The sequence below is a fragment of the Siphateles boraxobius genome, unplaced genomic scaffold, assembly GCF_051911475.1.
Source record: "Siphateles boraxobius isolate OS27281-9 unplaced genomic scaffold, OSU_SipBor_1 65, whole genome shotgun sequence".
Lineage (NCBI taxonomy): Eukaryota > Metazoa > Chordata > Actinopteri > Cypriniformes > Leuciscidae > Siphateles > Siphateles boraxobius.
In genome coordinates, this window is record NW_027509192.1 from 9,565,948 (window position 1) to 9,585,718 (window position 19,771).

At 36.8% G+C, this 19,771-nt stretch overlaps 2 protein-coding genes across 16 annotated transcripts in view; one reads left to right on the forward strand and one right to left on the reverse strand.

Moving 5' to 3' along the window:
* ppip5k1b (diphosphoinositol pentakisphosphate kinase 1b) overlaps nucleotides 1–8,705 on the forward strand; it is a 38,296-nt gene extending 29,591 nt beyond the window's left edge. For all 13 annotated transcript variants that reach the window (XM_077210762.1, XM_077210766.1, XM_077210769.1 and 10 more), the window contains 3 exons: nucleotides 3,560–3,697; nucleotides 4,646–4,759; nucleotides 7,891–8,705. In XM_077210762.1, the coding sequence (XP_077066877.1) occupies nucleotides 3,560–3,697; nucleotides 4,646–4,759; nucleotides 7,891–7,985 (347 nt within the window). In that variant the 3' untranslated portion in view covers nucleotides 7,986–8,705. The remainder of the gene's footprint in view (nucleotides 1–3,559; nucleotides 3,698–4,645; nucleotides 4,760–7,890) is intronic.
* A 9,149-nt stretch (nucleotides 8,706–17,854) lies between these two features.
* map1ab (microtubule-associated protein 1Ab) overlaps nucleotides 17,855–19,771 on the reverse strand; it is a 38,781-nt gene continuing 36,864 nt past the window's right edge. For all 3 annotated transcript variants that reach the window (XM_077210778.1, XM_077210780.1, XM_077210779.1), the window contains 2 exons: nucleotides 19,466–19,695; nucleotides 17,855–18,852 (listed from right to left, as the gene is read on the reverse strand). In XM_077210778.1, coding sequence (XP_077066893.1) covers nucleotides 18,697–18,852; nucleotides 19,466–19,695 — 386 coding nt within the window. In that variant the 3' untranslated portion in view covers nucleotides 17,855–18,696. The remainder of the gene's footprint in view (nucleotides 18,853–19,465; nucleotides 19,696–19,771) is intronic.

Genomic DNA, 19,771 nt, shown 5'->3' on the forward strand with positions numbered 1-19,771 from the left:
TGGCACTGTTGATGTCACTTAATTTAACTATAATTATTAGTATTTTTTGTAATTTGACATCAATATTATTTTGCACTATTGATTTAATTTATTTTATATATTATTATTATTATTATTTATATAATTATTAATAATTTTTATTTGTGTTCATTAGCATTTTGCATTGTTAATGCCAGTTTTTATTATTGTAATTTCATTTTTATTTATGTAAATAATAGTGATTATTTTTAATTGGAAATATTACGTAATTTATTTGGACTGTTTTTCCGTGTAAAAACAGATGAAGAATATCAGTTAGATAATACAGAGGCAATAGTTTTGTATTATATGCATATTGTGTAAAATTAGCTTTCATAGAACAGAAGTGCATGGAAAATTGCTCCAGGTCAAGATTATTGCTGCTTGTTGCAGCTGACTTTGTAACTACAAAAAACCTCAGGAGTTTTTACATGTTATGTGAAATGTTTCATTCAAATAGAAATAGCATAAGTTGAACATTTGTTGATAATGCGGAGAGCTTCGCCCAATCTTCTGAGGCTTTGCTTCTTACATGGACTTTAATTGCACTCGGACTGCCTCTGAAAATAGGTCCTGACAAAACAAAAAGCATTCATTTCAGGTCATCAATTATACGTTACTGAGTCACTCCTATAAAAACATCTCAGCAGGGGTTAAGGCAGTGGATCCTCATTGCAGTGCCTCTCTTTTCCTCGTTCTCCTCCTCCTCCAACTGTCATCCTTTTGTTCCTCCTCAACCTGCTGTGTTTAGTTCCCTCCTCAATCCCCGAAGCCTTCGCTTCCCTACGGCCCACACCACCCCTCCTCCATCTCTGCCACATCTTTGCTTACCTCATCCCTCTCCCTCCTACTCTCCCTCCGCTTTCTCCTGACACTATGAATTATTCTGCTTATGAATCTGACTCCCCATCTTCAATAATTAATTATAAAATGAGCATTTTTAAAGATTTTATTAAATTGAAACATTGAATTTATTTATAATTATCTATCTATGTATCCTATCTATCTATCTGTCTATCTATCTGAAAATAATGGTACTTTTAAAATGTATCACTACCTTCAAATTTCCATCTTCCCAGAATCCCTGTTTTTAAAGTATTTTGTTTTCTTTATTTTTATCAAGAATTACAAATAAATAATACCGACATTATTCTTTAACTTCTCTCTTCTTCTCTTCCTTCTCAAAATTCCTGTCCTTGCCATTTTAGGAAAATTACAGTATCACTTTATTTACTTATAACATTAACAAAAATAAAAGGTACTCTTTACCTTCCTACGTGGCCCTAATGGAACATGGTGATGGGAAAAAATATGAGAAAACTATCACTACCTTCCACGCTTCACTACTTGAATAATACTTTTAAAAATGAACACTATTCTTCAATTGTCAATTTTTTAATTATTTTTTTATAAATACAAAAAGTACTATTCAAAACTAACACCATTCTTTACCCACCTCTCCTCTACCTTCCCAGAATTCCTCTCTCCAGACACTTGTTGTTAACCTTCAGCGCTTGCATCCTTTCATCTTTGCGCTCTTAGATGAGCGTCAGGTGGTGAAGCTGTTAGCTGGGCTCTCTGCGGACCACCTACACCACTGCTCCTCCCACCTCCTCTGTGCTGGCCACAAACCCCCAGAATGCCTCTTTGGTTAGCCCTTTTGTCATTTGCTCAGTCATTCCCACGCTTCTGGTCTTATTAGTCTGTTTTTGATGTAAACGTGCAACAAAGTGTGAGGCTTCAGCTTTTGCCATAGCTTAACAGTGTCTCCTCTGCTCATTTATCTGACTTCTTGCTTTTCTTCACTCAGTGGCCTTTCTTTCTGCTATATAACACCTCATAACCTCTGTTCCTCTTTTCTTACCGCATGCATGTACATATGGCTCGATGAATGTGAAGACCGCTTGCTTATGTTGACGTCTCCATAGAGTAAGTATAATGCTCTTATAAAGCCATCTTGCACCTTTTTACACATTTTTAGAGTACTTAATTGAAAAGGCAATTTTACCATTTCCCAAAACGGAAAAAAGAATTAGGCACAAGAGGCCTGAAATGGGTAAAAGTAATGTAAATGCCTTCAGTGCTGTTTTGCTTTTATGAAGTGGTAAAACATGAATTCTGATTCAACACTGATGTTCAATATGAAATTTTGTTTATTTTATTAATCATGCTCATAAAATAGTTTATCAACACATTTATTATTTATACAATTATAAGGTTTTAATACTCTCTCTCGCTCTCTCTCTCTGTTTCTCTCTCTCTCTATGTATATATAGCATTTTTTAAAGAAATTAATACTTTTATTCAGCAAGGACAAATTGAGGTCAGTAAGTGAAATAAAAGACATTTATAATGTTACAAAATATTTGTAGGATCATGTGACACTGAAGACTGGAATAATGGCTGCTGAAAATTAAGCTTTGCATAACAGGAATAAATTACATTTTAAACTGTATTGAAATAGAAAAAAGTTAATATATATAATATGCAACAAGTGTAAGGAACAGGAATGCACGTCACTTATTTGCTTATTCATGTTAATCATTCTAAGGTTTTGTATTTTAATTGAAGATTCATAGTGTTCTGGTTTGTCTGGTGTAAAAATAGCAGAGTAGTCAAACTGATTTATTGCTTGTAGATGTTGCAATATGCAGTATACAAACAGCATGACTAGATTTGCTATGCAAAACAAATCAGCCTGACATAATTGATTGCTTCCGTGGAAACACAAAATGATTCGCTCATAAATCGGGACTGATTCGTTCACGAATTCAACTCACTGACTGAATAATCCGCTTGGTGAAGTTCTCAAGTTAACAGTTCACTGGAGGACACCGTTCAGTCTGATAACAAACCATTGTAAAGGACAGACAAGAATTACAGTGCACTCAGCTTAAGAGATAAAGAAAGCTTTTTTAAACAATATGCAAATCTCCCTTATGATGTGAAGTGCTGAATTAAACTGCCTCGAGGTTGAGGATGTTCTTTTTTTTGTCATAATTAAACGTGCCACTTCAATATTAAATGATTTCTCTATCATCATCTAGTTACATTACTGCTAACCTAAACACATTAGCAAACAAAGAAGTAATTAAACTCATCTACTGTATTAGCGTCATTAAAGTTTGTTTCTCCAGCATTTTTTTGGTTAGTTAAACATGTAAAGCTCCTAATTGGTTTATTAGTCTGCAGCAGTCCATTCTAGTTCTTTCAGCAGACGAGATGCCAAACACTTTCTTAGCAGACCAAAGTTCTAGTTTTAATTTCCGTCAAATTAATTATGAAGATTCTAATATGTCCAAAGCCAACAACATGGTAGAATGCAATTTTAGTTGCATCATGGCGCTGTTGTTCCATCTTTGAGATTTTAGGCTGCAATTGTCCCCTAAAAACAGTTCTGGATACCCAATGACTAAATGGTGTTGGGTGGAGTTTGTGTGGCCACACAGTGCTTGTAGGTCACATGAGGTTGGCTTGATATTTGGCGTGTTTGTGGGATATCTGTAATGATGGCTGCCACTGAATATGGAATCTGCTGCAGGGTTTGAAGGTTGCTCCCTGGTGCCCTCCATCTATCCACTGGAGACACTGCACAACTCACTGTCCCTCAAGCAGGTGGACGAGTTCCTCACGGCGTGTTGCAAGAACGGGAGTCAGTCACAATTCAAGAGGCTCAAATGTAAGTGGACGGATACATTCATGTTTATTATTACACTTGGTAATCATGAAATCTAATTTAAACGAGAATGTTGATCACTTTTACATAAACTATAATTAATTTACACTGAATGGACACCAAACACATTGAAACATCTTAAATGGCCCCCTGAATTTAAAATGGGCCTTTGCATTTTGCTATATGCACTACCAGTCAAATGTCTGGAATAAATAGGATTTTTTTTTTTTTAAATGTTTTTGAAAGAAGTCTCTTATGTTCACCATAGGGTTGCGTCATCAGGCTGCATTAATTTGATCAAAATTACAATGAAAAATGTTATATTGTGAATTATTACTACGATTTAAAATAACTATTTCCTATTGTAACATATTTTGAAATGTAATTTATTCCTGTGACGCAAAGCTGAATTTTCAGCATCATTACTCGAGTCTTTAGAATCATGATCCTTCAGAAATCATTCTGATATTCTGATTTGCCGCTGAAGAAACATTTTGTTAACACTTTACAGTAAGGTTTCATTAGTTTAACTTTATTTAACAAGAACTAAGAATGAACAATTCTTCTACAGCAACAATACTTCTTAAACAAACAATGAACAGTTTATGATTAACAAACATTAACTAAAAATGAGCAATACATTTGTTACAGTATTTATTAATCTTTGTTAATGTACTAATGTTAACAAATGAGACCTTTTTGTAAAGTATACCAACATTTCTTATTATTATCCATGTTAAAAATAGTTATGCTGCTTAATATTTTTGTGTAAACTGCGATAAGACTACCATTCAAGAGTTTGGCCCTTGGAAGCATCCTAACCCCCTGTTATGGCACCCCTGACAAAGAAGCATTAAATTGATCAAAAGGGATATTATATGTTACATAATAATAAGAAATGTTTCTTGACCGGTAGTGTACAAATCACATTTCCTTTTTTTTTCTCTTTAGCTCTGTCTGCCATGTTTGAGTCACACTCCCAGCCATCCATAGATGTTGATAGTCAGGAGACCCCAATGTCCACCCCAGTCCAGCTGAACCAACCGGCTGCAAAACCCATCTGGTGTGAGTATACCTCACTTTACCATGATACATATCAACATACCGCTATCTCATAACCGTCCTCCACAGTATGTTTTTTAGTAGGGGAAGGAACCTTGAGGGGACTTTCAATGTTCACTCGTATTAGACTACATGTGAAAATTATTAGACTAGATGTATTTACTGCAAAAAGTAGATAATCGAGTTTATTCTATTTTTTAACTCTGTCATTTAGATGATTACTGTTGGATTTTAATGCCGCAGAGTTTCCCCTGAGAGTTTAGTGATTTATGTTCAGTCTGGGCCTTAGCAGCAGCTTTCAGTAAAAATCTGGGTTGCGTTAGTCACTGCTATGTCTGCCTCTTTGTTACCCATTTACTATAATATCGTTTGTGAAAGCAGGGCCAGGAACATGCTGGAAGACAAATATATCTCTTAGATTAATAGTGTAATTGTTCTGTTTTCTGGTTACATAACATTAAGGATTTTTATGTAGGGCACTACAGCAGGATTTTGGTTATATAAATGGGGTCATGTGAATGATGATTGATGAAACAAATACTTAGAATCTGCCAACAGGTTCTGGTTTGGCTGAATGTTTTTTTTTTTTCGCTTCGATCCAAGTCCAGATATTATAACCTCAGTCCAAGTCACAATGTGAAATATTAGCATAATGCCACAAATAAAGACAAGGTTTCAGTGAATTGTAGTTTGGTCATCATGTCGCGGATACGCTGTGTTCGAATTAAGGTGAGGATCGTTACATTTCCGACACATGCTTGACCTGTTTGGCCAATCACAATGCACTGGGTCAGCCGGCCAATCAGAGCACTCTGAGCTTTTCAGAAGGAGGGGCTTTGTAGAAATTAGGGTGTTTCGGACAGACTGGGAATAGAGGAGCTGCAATAAAATACAGTATATAAAAAAAATTGCATGTGAACATTCTATAATGAAAATAAAGATCTTTTAAAATGACATCATATGACCCTATTAAAGGTGAAGTGTAAATTACTGTGACATTAGCAGTGCCAAGTAGAATAGCAAAAAGGATAAACTATGCTTTTTAAAAAAAATTATTGTATTTTTTATCAAATAAATGCAGCCTTGATGAGCATAAGAGCACAACCCCAAACTTTTCAATAGAAGTGTATAAATATATGTTTTAATGTTTTGGTCAAATTTTGCACATTCATTCACTAAAATATGTTTTTCGATTAAAATGTAATTTTATTCAAAAGAAAAATGTATTAAAATAAATGAATATGATACAACACGAATAGATTTAAAGGATATTTTCTTCAAAAGACAAAAACTACAAATAGAAAATTTGTTAAAAAGCAACTGTTTATTGTGGTAGGCTTGGGTGTTTCCCCCTGTCCCCTAAAATAATAGATTTTTTTTGTCTTTGGACCAGTTTGGTTTAGATTCCTTGCCTCCAGTACTGTAAAGCCGGTTAGCACACAGGATTAGGCACCGAACACAGGATGCATCATTCTGTCCTTTCAAGGGAGCAAAATCTGTGAATCATATCACCATACAGGAACAGTGGTGTTGATGCGCGAGTACAAAAACTACGAGTTTGACAAATATAAAGGTATCTTCCAGTGTCTAGTTGGACGCCGGCGGTGTGTGTACACTCATAGAAACCATGTGCTCGGATTTTAAGATGCTCTGTCGTCCGTCAGTCCCCATTAAAAAATCTCCGTAACTCAAATATTGTTGTACAGCTGTTTAGTTTCGTAAATGTTAAACTGTTAAAAGTCAGTGGTCTGATTTGTTCAGTTTATTGTGGAAGATTTCATACATATAGCTACTGCTTCTCCATTGCCGTGTTTTGCTAGAAACTATTGTGAACTGCCTAGTATAACAGGGTTTCTGCAGGTATCTTCAAATTAAATTGAATGCTTTTTAATGGCCTTTTTTTATTTTTAATGCCATACATGACCCATGACTAACCACGGAGATGTATATATATTGTGTGCTGTCAATCGATTAAAAAAAATTAACTCGATTAATCACACATTTTTCTGGGATTAACCGTGATTAATCACAATTAAAAACACTTACATTTTTGTATACATTTAGTTTATATATTTTTTAATGTATTAATTTCACAGTTAATCTCCATATTAATGTAGAACCAACATAAAGACGTTATATTTCAAATACTTGTTTAATGGCATTTTTTGTGAATGAAGGTCAGTATCCCCCATTTTAACCATTAATTATAACCATTCAACATTACAGTGTAATTGAAAGCTATGTTTTTTTATACATTTATTAGGCTAAAAAAAAATAACAACTTTAAATTTAAGTGAACTTCGAACAACCCTCACATAAACCCATAATAAATGTCATACTTATCTGTGCCCTTCCTGACTAACATAGAGACTACAGAAGAATGCAGAAATTGAATAAAGTTATCAAACTTTATAGATTAAATATAGACTAATCCTTATTAAAGCTACAAAAGTTCTTTAGTCAAGAGCAGTTAGTGATTTTCTCTGTTCCCTTTGTCATTAATGACGGAGAGAATTACTGGTTACTGTCCCTTTAAAACCAGCTGCTGCTGACAGAGACGCGGATTTCACACACGCCTCATTCTCTCACAACTCTGCACGTCCATTTGAGACTTTATTCAAAAAGTATTTTCATGAATAAGAGCGGGATCATATTGTAAAACTAGCCAAAGGGTGACAAAAATTAACGGATGCTGCGTTAATAGCGTTAGATATTTTAACGGGTTAAACTATCTTCCAGCCACCTGCTGGAATTTGAACTTTTTCAATTTTTCTGGTCTAGTTATAAGTCTGTCCACCGCTGTACAAAATGCCCGCGTCACCTCCGCATCACGGTAATTTTGCTCCGGCCGGAAGCAATTACCAAAACGGTTTCCGCGTTTATCACTAACCGTAGCCTACATATTTTGCGACAGCAAATAAAAATTATTTGTTTTGAAGGCTATATTCAAATAAATTTATAATATAACATTTTCTTCAAAACTATATAATTTTTTTTAATGCCTGTAGGATTCGAATGTAATGCTTTTTAATGCCCTGCGGAAACCCTGTATAAACACTTATAGGTAGTTAAGATGTTTGTTGAAAATCCCTTTCATGCAACGGACCTCTAACTCTGTGTATGTTTGTGTGCAGACACCGGTGACCCTCCCAGTACGGTATCCAGTGCCGGGCCATCGTCTCCATCTGTAGCAGAGTCTTCATCCAACTTTGAATTCAACAATGAGTAGATGTCTTGGAAACACTTTTGATTAGTTTTGCAGAAACATCGACTTTAAGATTGATATGGTCCTAGTTTTAACTTGTAAGCTGCTAATATCGTACTATCTGCACTTCTGCCTGAACAATACAGAGCAACTTTGGCCGAGATTCATCAGCTGATAGTTTGATCTGTCAGCAAATACCGCTCTGGAACCAGTAATTAGCTCTTCCGTTGGAGTGAGATAGTAATTATGATCCCAGATTCAGTGGCAGAGAGACAGAGACATCACAGACAATAGTAATTGTCTGTGCTTCTTTTTTTGTCACCCCACACCAATGTAATTACATTGCACAGAATAATGCAACTCGAATAAATACCCAAAGGAGCATATAGACCAATAAGACCACACGAAATATGAATATTTAATCAGATCCAGTCGAGTAAATTTTATTCTACCACTGTTCTTTGGTTTGTGTTTATTATAATTATTTTATGATTTTTTTTTCTTTAGATGTTTGATCATGTTTTTTTGTTTTGTTTTTATTTAAAAGAAAATTGCTGTATTTGTATTCTATGAAATGCAAAAGTTATTTTTGGGGAATTAAATGTGTGCCCAATGAGCTGCAATAGACTTGTTCGAGAATGTTCAGCTGTTTGCAATCTGCTGTTGTGTTTAAGCTGTAAAGTTTAAATAAGTATATTTAATTTTAAAGAATTGTATTACTTAATAAAATTGCTGTAATGTGTATTTGTGTGTGGTATTATGTTTTATGAATGAAAGGCACGGGTGCATCAGAGTTTACCGAATCACTGACTTATACCTGGAAATGATTTGTTGGTCTCTCAGACCTAATGCCGTTTTAAAATTCAATCTGTGGTGTGTCTCAAAGAGAGTGAAGCAAAACAATAATGATGACTCATGCTTTGCCCTCAGCTGTGCTGCTGTGTTGCTATAGGGACGGATCTCATCTGCTTATCGACTTCAACTGTGAGACTGCAAAGTAAAGTGTGTGTGAAGTCATCACGGGCAACCTGATAGCTAAAGATGAAGTCATACTGTGTTTGTTTTCATTCATTTGGGGACACATATGCTAAACGTCCAGCGTATATTTCCCCAGAGGGACCTGATGGAGTGGAATAGTGAAATAAAATTCAGAATCGGGTCTTTGAAGTGATTTATATCATGCGTATTGACTTTGCCTAGTTTGAATTGCATAGTAGCTGCGTAATTCATTTAACAATTTATGTGTGATATAAATTCTGACAGGTTATCGAGGCCATTAGGTTTGAAAGACAATATAATAAATTGCTCCCACCTCTCTGCCCTAAAATCTGGCCTGCTGGTAACGGCTGGTGGTAATATAAAGCACATCGTCATAGCAACAGCTCGAGTCCAGACCAGTAGTGCTACTCCGCCACGGCGAGCTCGCGAATTAAGAAGTGTGTCATCGGCCGGTTCCCTGAGAGGCTTACAACCACTTCAGCTCCTGCCAAGAGATTTTCGAAGGGCTGTGGATGATCAGTTAGCATAATAGTAGAGGTAATGTCATTGTTAAGAGAGAGGAGGAGAAACTGTTGAATGCTGCCTGCCATGATCCAACATTTCCGGGTGTTATCGGGAAATGTTCTATGTGATTACTGAGCTCGTCGCGTTCATGTGCTTTGTTGTAGGAAAGAACACTAATGGAGGACAACTTTATTCTTTGGAAAATCTTATTAAAGCCAAAATAATATGTAGCGTCCTGTTCTTTGACATCAACAAACTAATAAAGAATAGCGGTTACCACAGCTAACATTATATCGTTCTCCCCAACCCCATGTTTAAAGTTTATGGCCCGTCTAACTCGGTAACTGTATCAAAATGATCAAGTTCCCACTTACTGGTAAATTCGACTTGAGAGGGCGTGGTTCATTTCCAATTTTAACTACTTAGGCCGGTGTTTTGACGATTCATGCTACCCATCGAGATGTGCTACTTCCTGGTTATGCGCATGTGCAGACTCATTTTTCTTCTGTTTACCACGCCCATATATCTATGCATCCTTGCTGTGGACCCTTATATACGGAGCCCCTAAAGGGACGTGGTGGTGGAAAAAAATTTAGGATGGGAGAATTTTTAAAAAAAAATCTTTTGCGTTCCCTCGCAAAACTTTTGCTTTCCCCCCAGAAACTTTGCGTTCCCTCGCAAAGATATTTGCGTTCCCACGCATAAGTTTTGCGTTCCCTCGCAAAGTTATTTGCTTTCCCACGCAAAGTTATTTGCGTTCCCACGCAAAAGTTTTGCGTTCCCACAAACTGAAGCAAACAGGAAAAGTTTGTTGTACAGGTGAGGTGGCATTACCTGCTCTGGCTTTCAAGCCTGACGCACCTCCTCTGGTGCCAATTGGGACAGCTGCAGGGTCATCAGCTGGACACCGCCGTTCATAGATGTTTCGCCCCCACGACCAGTACATCTCCAGGCGGGGGGGCCGGTGGCATGCTGGGGACGTCTCCCTGCCACCCCCTGCAGCTGTCATTACTGGGGTGATGATCCCCACCCCATCTCTTTCCTCCTCAACCAAAGCCAGTAGCTCCCTTTCTCCGCTTCTTCTCCCAGCACCCCCGTGGCTTTCCTCAGCCTTGAGCCTGTTACGCCCACTCCACGTAGCAGCTGGACTACTGCTTTGCCCACAAAGCCTCGACAGCCGATCTCCACCGGGTGAACACTTGCTTTCCATCCAGCGTCTTTACACTCCGCTGCTAACTCGGCTTACTTCTGATGCTTCCTTTCGTGGGCTGCTGCCATATTCTCCTCCCAGGGGATGGTTAGCTCGACGAGGAGGGCTCGCTTCGCCACTGTGGACCACATGACTATGTCTGGTCGGAGAGTGGTAGTCATGATCTCTCTTGGAAAGACCAGCTGTTTCCTAAGGTCTGCCAGCATCTGCCACTCTTTACCAGGTGCGAGCATGCTGATCCTCTTCTGGGCAGGCAATAGGTGTATACCGCCAGGCTTTACGAATCCTGTTAGGGCATGCTCTTCTGTTGCCAGTGACTGGTTTGCTGCAACCCTACCACCCTCCAGAATCTCGGCCAGTTTCGCCAGGATTGCATCATGGCGCCACCTGAAGCGTCCCTGGGTCAGTGCCACTCTGCATCCCGACAAAGCGTGTCGGAGACTTGCCTTGGCGCTCCCACACAGATGACAGCCCACTTCCTCACCATACCACAGTGTGAGGTTCCTGGGGCATGGAAGGGTGTCGTAGGTCGCCCTTAACAGGAAACTGAGCCTGGATTGAGGTGTCCTCCAGATGTCCGCCCAGGTAATACGCCTGTTGATCATAGCATCCCATCTCGTCCAGGCTCCTTGTGTGCCCTGGGATATTGCCTTCAGATGGAAGCGCTCCTTCTCCAGTCTGGTGATTTCGTCCACCACCGGAAAAGAGAGTAGAAAGACGGATTATCCTGTCTCGCACTCTATTGGACAGCATTAAGTATTACGCCTTTATTGCTCAGATAACCCAAGTCAATTGATATGCAGTATAATGTTTATAGGCAATAATGTTTAAATATATGCTGGCTTTCTCAAGCCAACATAATAAACAGAACTCAGAGAAACGTCGACCAATTCAGTATGTAATAGAATTGTATTAGTTTTATAATAAAACTAATAAAATTGTAAAGGTATGCCGTGCTCGTCAACTGACATGATTTGAATTAATACCAAACCCTGCTAATTTTGTAAGTACGTTCTGTACGTTCACTGATTCTAGCTTCTCTATTTTCTGTCTCTTTATTTTCATGTGGCTACACATGCTTACATTTATAAATATTAACTTTATTTCTATTCAATTTTCTAAATTATTTAGGCCTATACTGTACATGTGTCACACACACCTTTTGATGTAAATAAAAGACGAGAGTGGTAAATGTTATGAACATATGATCATGTTACAGTTCAGCCTATTATTGATTTTTATTTCCACTTCCCTTTTATCCAAAGAGACGGAACTATTTGCACTGTATTTATCAATGGGAAATACATCTTGCTAAAATAATCTGTCATATGTAGGCCTACTGTGACTCACATTATGGGTCGCTTGCAAGTCGCAGCAGCGCGAGTTAACGTACGTGACCAGCAACATATTTCTGCTTCAAATATTGTGCGTAGTTAACAGTGAGTGGTGGTTTCAGACATTATTTTATTAAAGTGCATTTGTCAATGCCGCACTCGTGACTCTGCCTGACAGAAAGAATGAAAGGGGCGTTTCAGCGCCGCCCACGTGTGCAAATGAAATATCGAACCCATAAACCGATTTGTAAACCACAAATGAAAAATGAAAAATCGAGAGCAAAAATCTAATTTTTCGTTTTTTTAACTGAACAGAAAAACGAATAAACGAGCTTGTTTTCATTTCTCGTTATTCCATTCCAAACAGGGAATCAAATGACCAAAAGATACACGGACCGTGAATGAACCAAAATCAAACGAACCCGGGTCAAATCCCGGGTCACTTTATCCGTGTATTTTCCGGAATCTCTGTGTGAAAGGGGCTCGAGAGAACTACAGGCGACAGCTAGAATGCGCGTTCTGCGCCTGCATGTAAATGAGACAGATAACGATATTATAACGTTACTGTAACGTTCCCCTAACTTTAGAATAACGTTGCTTTAACGTTCCCCAAACGTTAATCTAACTTTATTTTAATATTCCCCTTCCTTTAAAATAATGTTCCCCTAACGTTAGAATACAGAATACAGTTTGCAATGCCAAGTCATTTGGTCCTTGAAAAAAGGAATGAAAACGAATATTTTGGCAGAACATAACAGAAAACTGGAACAATATCCCTTTCAATCATTCCAGAGTGTAATTGTTGTTTTTAAATAATTAAGAAAGTTATTTTGTCAGTGACATCAAAGAAGCCAGTAATTTATTTTTCACTGTAAAAATTTATAGATACACTATCTATTCGTAGATTGCTTTAATTGCCCACTTGAATGCAGAAGAGAAAGCGTTTATCTGTTGTTCTGTGCATCCATCAGTTGAATGCACAGTGTATGGTTCCCTCTGCAACTCCACCCCCCAAAACCAGGGGTCTCTTAGGTTTTTGTTTGTTTTAAATTGCCGGATCAGTTTGCATATTTTGAGCTCGTTGTTTGAGACCAGGTAGCTTATTTCTCTAGCGAAACCTGCAAACACTGCAGTGCCCGGCAGACTTCTTGAGGAAGTCCAGTTTCTTAGGGTCATCTTCTGCGATTATAAAAAGTAACATTCAGAATGTTGTTGCAATCTTTTAATATCCATTTTTTATATTGTTTTTTATCTATCCAATTAAATATTTTCTCTTTACTAATCTTATGTATTCTGCCTCCCTTATATATTTATAATTTGGCTATGATGAAGTTTTCATTGTTTCATCTCAGTCTGGCCCAGCTGAAACAGTCAAAAAAGGCAGAAGAGAGACAACAGTAAGTTTAGAAATTGATTAAAAAAAACTTGATGTAACTTTTTAAATAGGTATGCTGTTATTAATTTGTAGTGAGTGTTTTCGGTGGTTACATTACGGTTATTTTGCAGTTGCAGGAGATGAGGTCAACTGAGACAAACACAGAAAGAGCATTGTGAAGGACATAAATGGTGGAGCTCAATGTAGGATGGGGAAGATGTTGTTAATGTGGATGCATGCAGGAGCTACAGTGAGGAATAAGACTCATAAGTTCATGTGTTATTTCCTGCTTTTTTTAAAAAATCTTTGACTGAAATAGATGTGGTATTGCATAGGTTGGGCCATCACCCAGCTGTAAGGGTTTTGGGTGGGATCAATTTCAAGTTTAAAATTTAAATGACTTTTGAGGACCCTCTGTGTGTTGGTTTGGGGGTGGGTTTAGCCTCAAAGCAACCAATCCATTAACATGAACGACCAAAAAGGGAGGGCAGAGTGGCACAAAGGTTTGAATTTCCCCTGAAAAAAATGCCTTAAGCCAGGTGCACTCTGTACAATTTATAGTAGTCCTTTTTTTATGACTGTTGCTTGTCAGACTATGAACATGAATACCGCTGTAAGCCATGTCACACTGTAGGATCTCAGTTGTCATTCATGTCAGACTGTACAACAGTCAAGACGCGTTAAAAACGGACTCGTCTGTAGTTTTACATCATCAATCTGTGACACATTCGGTGACTGTGAGCTGTATTACATCCGGGATCGTCGTAGAAGTCTCAAAAAGCCAAATCCTGGCCAAAATCGTACAGTGTGAACTCGGCTTTAAGGGGATTACTTGCCATGGCCACAAATGGCTGTTGCATGGAAGAATACCTCATTAATACACATCCGAATTGGTATCATTTCATCATGGACCTTTGGTATTTCCCATATCTGGTCAGTAATACTCCCAGATTTGTCCAAAATTCTGCGGTGGTTATACTGGTTCATATACACCTCTTTTCATGCAGTGTTTTTTTAGTCAACTGTCTGACAAGTTAAGTGTCAGTGGAAAATAAAATAACAAAACGAACCACACAGAAAGACTCTTCCAAATTTTATGTTTTTTATTGATGATCACCAGGATGGTTCCCTTTACAGCAAATCAGCAGAAATCTACTTTTGCATTGAGATTTTAAAGACAAAATGTTGAATATTGCACTAAAGAAGAAGAGAACTAAGATTCATATAGCGCCAAATAACGAGGAAATATCACAGCATCTTCTCGACAACATCTTAGGGTAAACAGAAGCCAAGCCCATTAATATATGCATATTTCAGTACCATAAAGACAGTTAGCTTCAAATATATCTTCTTAAAATAGTTTTGTTTTAATTTTGATCATTAAACGATTACATTCAGGAGTATAACTAATAAGGTCACATGCAAAGATGGATACGTATGCATGACATATGGTCAAATGACATGATGATGTGGAATGAAATTGAACTAATAGAGGTTTGTAGAGGTACTTTAACTTTGCAGTCTTTTTTTACCTTTAGGAAATTAGAATTACAATAACCATAGAACTTCCTGAAAAGAAAGCGTTTCACATAAATGACCACGTCAGCTATATTGATTTATATGTACAGGTTATGCCATTTGTTTTGATTTCTATTTTGGCATTTCAAGTCATTGTAAAGGAGGAAACCTTACGTCTGTAGTGTATTCAGTTTTCAGTGTGTAGTTGGTAGCCCTCTGCAAACCAAAGTTGTTGAATTTTATTTTTAAGAGAGTTCTGTATTTGTACTAAAATCAGCAACAGCTGAACATGTAATATTTTGTCATGAGTCATTCACGATTCTAACCACGATTCTTTCGGTGACCCATTTTCTGAGGTTCACTGTTCCATGTGCATATTTTGCTAGTTCTTTGTTTTGTTCAAGACGCATCCAGCAAAGCAACTTTTACATTCAAAAATATTATTTAAAGTTAGTGCATTCATCTTTAACACAAAACTATTTTTGTGTAAAGAAATCACAGCTAATCAACAAGACCATATAGTACTTGTTACTAAGGCCAGTTATTTGAAATAAAAAGTTTTCAAATATGAAAATATATCCAGACCATAAGACGTACAGTACAGTACATATTCAGCCTATTTTAACAATCCTTTTAGCAAAAGAAGAAAAAAAAATATTTTGGTCTCAGTGTGGGTTTCATTTGTGTACACCAGCGGGATTAGGTATTAGGCTGTATATATTAAACCAATAAACTAGTTTAATTTTCAAGGCTACTATCTTATAGAGGCCCTAGGGGTAAGTTCTTTGACCAACACTGGTAAACTGTGCGTTCTGTTAGTAAAAGTACACAAAGACCCTGTCACTTTGACCATCTTAAAGACAACTTTTCTGAGTGAACTTAATCTATAATCAAATAACACAATATGAAGTCCACTGCAATGCTAAATACTGATTTTACATTTAAATTAAAATCTAGACAGACTAAAAACAGATCCACTCATTGTAAATATACTGGATTAAGGTAAGGGATACAGTGTTTTAGAGCTTGTTTTGGAAAATGATAGATGATGGCCTGCTGCCTCAAAAGCAAGACTACTTTCAAGGACAAAACAATTGTGCATTTACCAATGAGGCCTTGATGTTTTGCTATTAGAGAAACAGCTCATAATGTAATTGAAGATGTAGGGCAGCTATCTCAAATCAAGTCTATTTTTAGTTTCAAATGCATAAGCCAATGACAGACTGCTAATACATTCTTCCTGCCTTTTTTGTAAATGGTGTAATTTCAGGTTAGGTTGAATTAATATTTTACCATCATTAAAAGAGATAAGCTCCATAAAGACGCCTATGAATTTATTGATACTAGCTCTGTTTTCAATAACTGACCTTCATACAGTTTAATATCTATTTATCCGCTTTTCCACTGTCAGCTCAAACCGTTCTCGTAGCTTGACCGTTCCATTCCGTGCCGATCCGGCCCAGCCGGTACGGATATGGTTTCATTTATGGGGGGTTGTTAGCGGAGCTCTTTGGAATGTAATACAAATGTGTTAGTCCTTGCCTTGGTATGGTATGAGAGTTAAATAGCGACCGCATTATGGAGGATGATCAGATTTTAATTGTATTATTAACTTGCGTTAACCTTGCTCAAATAGCGTGCTTGGCTAGCTACAGAGAAACTGGCAACCAGGCAACTGACAAGTGACCAATCCTGAGTGTTCACATCATTACACGCACGTAGCACCAACCTTGCTGAGAATTTCGCAACCGAGAACGGTTTGTAATCATGCCGTGCTGAACCAAGCTCAAGTGGAAATATAATTGGAACTGTTCCCTACCGTTCTTAGAACCATTCGGCCCGACGGTGGAAAACCGGCTTAGGTAATAATAGCTACAGTAGTTCCTGTCCACTTCCTCAGACAAAATTTGCTATTTCAAATAAATTATTATTACTTAATTATTTACATTATGCCTATCTACCAAACTTACTTCATTTTAGAAAAGTGCAATCATACTTGTAGCAACAATGTTATCATTATAAACACCTGCTGCTTTTATAATACTCTACTGGTCATTTAATCAAAACTGTAATAACTATATTAGCGTAAACTTGAAGTAAGGCTATAAAGAATTTCTAATTTCAGATAATACAATACATAGGAGTATTGTTTTATATATATATATATATATATATATATATATATATATATATATATATATAAACCAAACATCTGTGTAATGCCCCTATATTTACTTCGTCAAACAACACGCAAAAGGCACACGAGGGTTACCCTCACTGTCTGCTCTCACGACAACCATGAAATCTATTTAATTCTATTTATTAGTCTCTCTATAACAAATGTCTCTATTGCTACATTTTGATATAGTGTCATTTCCACCGCCAGTTCCTTTTAAACCAGTTAAACCTAAAGTGCTTGTGGGTCAGGGAATCTCAGCTTGGGGGGAAAAAATCGGGTCAAGTACTGTATATCAGCCTAACACAAACAAAACATTAAGCAAGTTACAAGTCTGGATCCTCCACATTAAAATATAAAACAGATTAAGTTGATTCTAAAGTGGCCGCATTTAAATTTCAATCATACTTTGATGATTTTATATAAAATTATCATAACAAAATCACTCAAGCAACAGACCATCATGTAATTGACAATAAAATACAATATTCATCTGACTCTAATGGTGGTCAACTCAAATAATGGACAGATGGGATGCTTGTAATTAGTCAATTTTTAAAGAGAAAGGTGGACCCCAACAGAACCCCTGAACGGATCCCTAGATTAATATACCTACAAAGTTTAGTCTGAAGAGCATCATGCTTTAGGAAGGTAACCACAATGCCAAATAAACACAACTGTTATTCCTTCTATAACCAGTCATATTTTCATATCAGAGCCTATTCAACCAAGATCTGTCATATCAGTGAATTGGTAGTTTGTAAAGATGCCATCTACTTTGCCTTACACTTAAAAGCATGTATAAGCATGTACAGCTTTCACAACTATCACATTATTGAGATAAAACTATTTTGGATTGCATGTTTGAATAAAGAATGATCCATCTCTTGTCAACTTAAGGACATAAATCTTGGATTATGGTTGATTTTTTTTTTTAAATCACCATTTGAAAGAACTGAGATTTGGCACAAAACCTCTTTGGATAAGCAATTTAGAGTACAGTTATTTCTTTCTTCACTCTATATGCTGGTATGTGATCTCATGGAGAGACTGTGTCTAGTAGCTCACAAGACAAAACTGTTTTGAGTCTGTTCTTGAAGTTATTTGCTCTAAGGCCATCTGACCTTATGTTTAGAGTATTTTTTCCCAGGCAACTGTGTCTATATGTAAGTAAGATTGATGATAAATGATGCGGAACATGAATCAGATGGTGCATTAACCAACTTACAGAGGTCATTTTTTGTGCTTCGAAATTCGAATTCCAGGCAGGACAAAATCTTGGTCTCTTTAAGTTATGTTAAAGAATATAAGTAAACTCAATTTCCAATGCAACTTCAGCCTACGTTGAACATTATATTACTATTTCATAGCAGCTAGCTAGTGAACATTCAGTTTTCTGCCAAAGCCTCGCAGAAGCAATCAAAAAATGTACAATAGATTCAGGACCAAAGCTTACATTAAAGTCCTTTGACAGCACTAGGATTTTGTTGCATTTTGAGGATTAGAATATCAACTATAAATATTAGCGGACGGAAGGTTGTGGGTGGAGTAACTCATCTAAACCTAAAAGATTAGAAATGAATGAGGAATGAATGGCAAGCTTTAAAAAAAAAAACAATTCAAAATTCTATTTTGCAGGCAGGAAAAGATTCATCTTGCATGACCACTGTGCTGCTGCTGGCCAAGACCATTATATTCAGGTCCTGCTGTTTCTCATGGGTCTGCTGATACCAGTCCCGAGTTACCTCTGTGTCATGTGTAGGGATTAAAGTGACCTAAATGAGAAGAAGATTGTCATTGTCAGATTAACTATAAAAGATGGTGGTTCTGCTTGCAAGTAAGACCTTATTTCAAACATTTTGAGCGACCTCCTCTCCTAAAATATAAATACATGCAATGTAATTTCATGCATAAAATCCCATTTTTACTGAGACAAAAAATATTTTATCTTGTCATTGTGCTAAAGCTAAAACTTTTTTCATCACAAAACTAAATAGATTTTTTTTAAACTAGTACAGTAAATAGGATATTGAAAATAAAAAATAAAAAAATAAGATAAATATAGAAATAAAAATATAGGATAAAATAAATAAATATAATAAAAAATATTATATTTTAAAAACAGTTTGGAAAACAGGAATATAAAATAGTAATGTCAATTTTCAAAGAAATCCTTACATTAAACATATTTAATTAATATTTTGAGTGAACTTTAACTTTGACAGGCCAAAATGTTTTTTTTAAATTCCTAAATTTTTTTGCGTACTACCTAATACTCCTTGTGTCCCCAGATCCCAGTTTAAAAACTGCTGTTTTGGAGTATTACTACAACAGATGCACTAACTTTGTTCAATGACTTTTAGTTTTTAGTGTAAAGTCAAATGGTACCTGGAGATTAGTGCCCCATTGCGCTTTCCCTTCTAGGAGTGCATCTAGAACTGCACGACTGGGTTCACCACTGCCTGGATCATTTCCACTGACGACGTAGTATCCTGCTCGCACTCGCTTGAAGAACTCTTGGTCAACATTTTTAGCACTGCAGTGGTTGGGAATGTAAGCTAGGTCGACATAGATGGATGGTCCAGGTGGAGTCCCAGTGCTGGATTTCAGGTTGGAGCCTAAAAATATATAATATTGGTTATTTGATAATTGTCTGGCTTATACCGATATTTATTATTATGTTATGTTCGATAA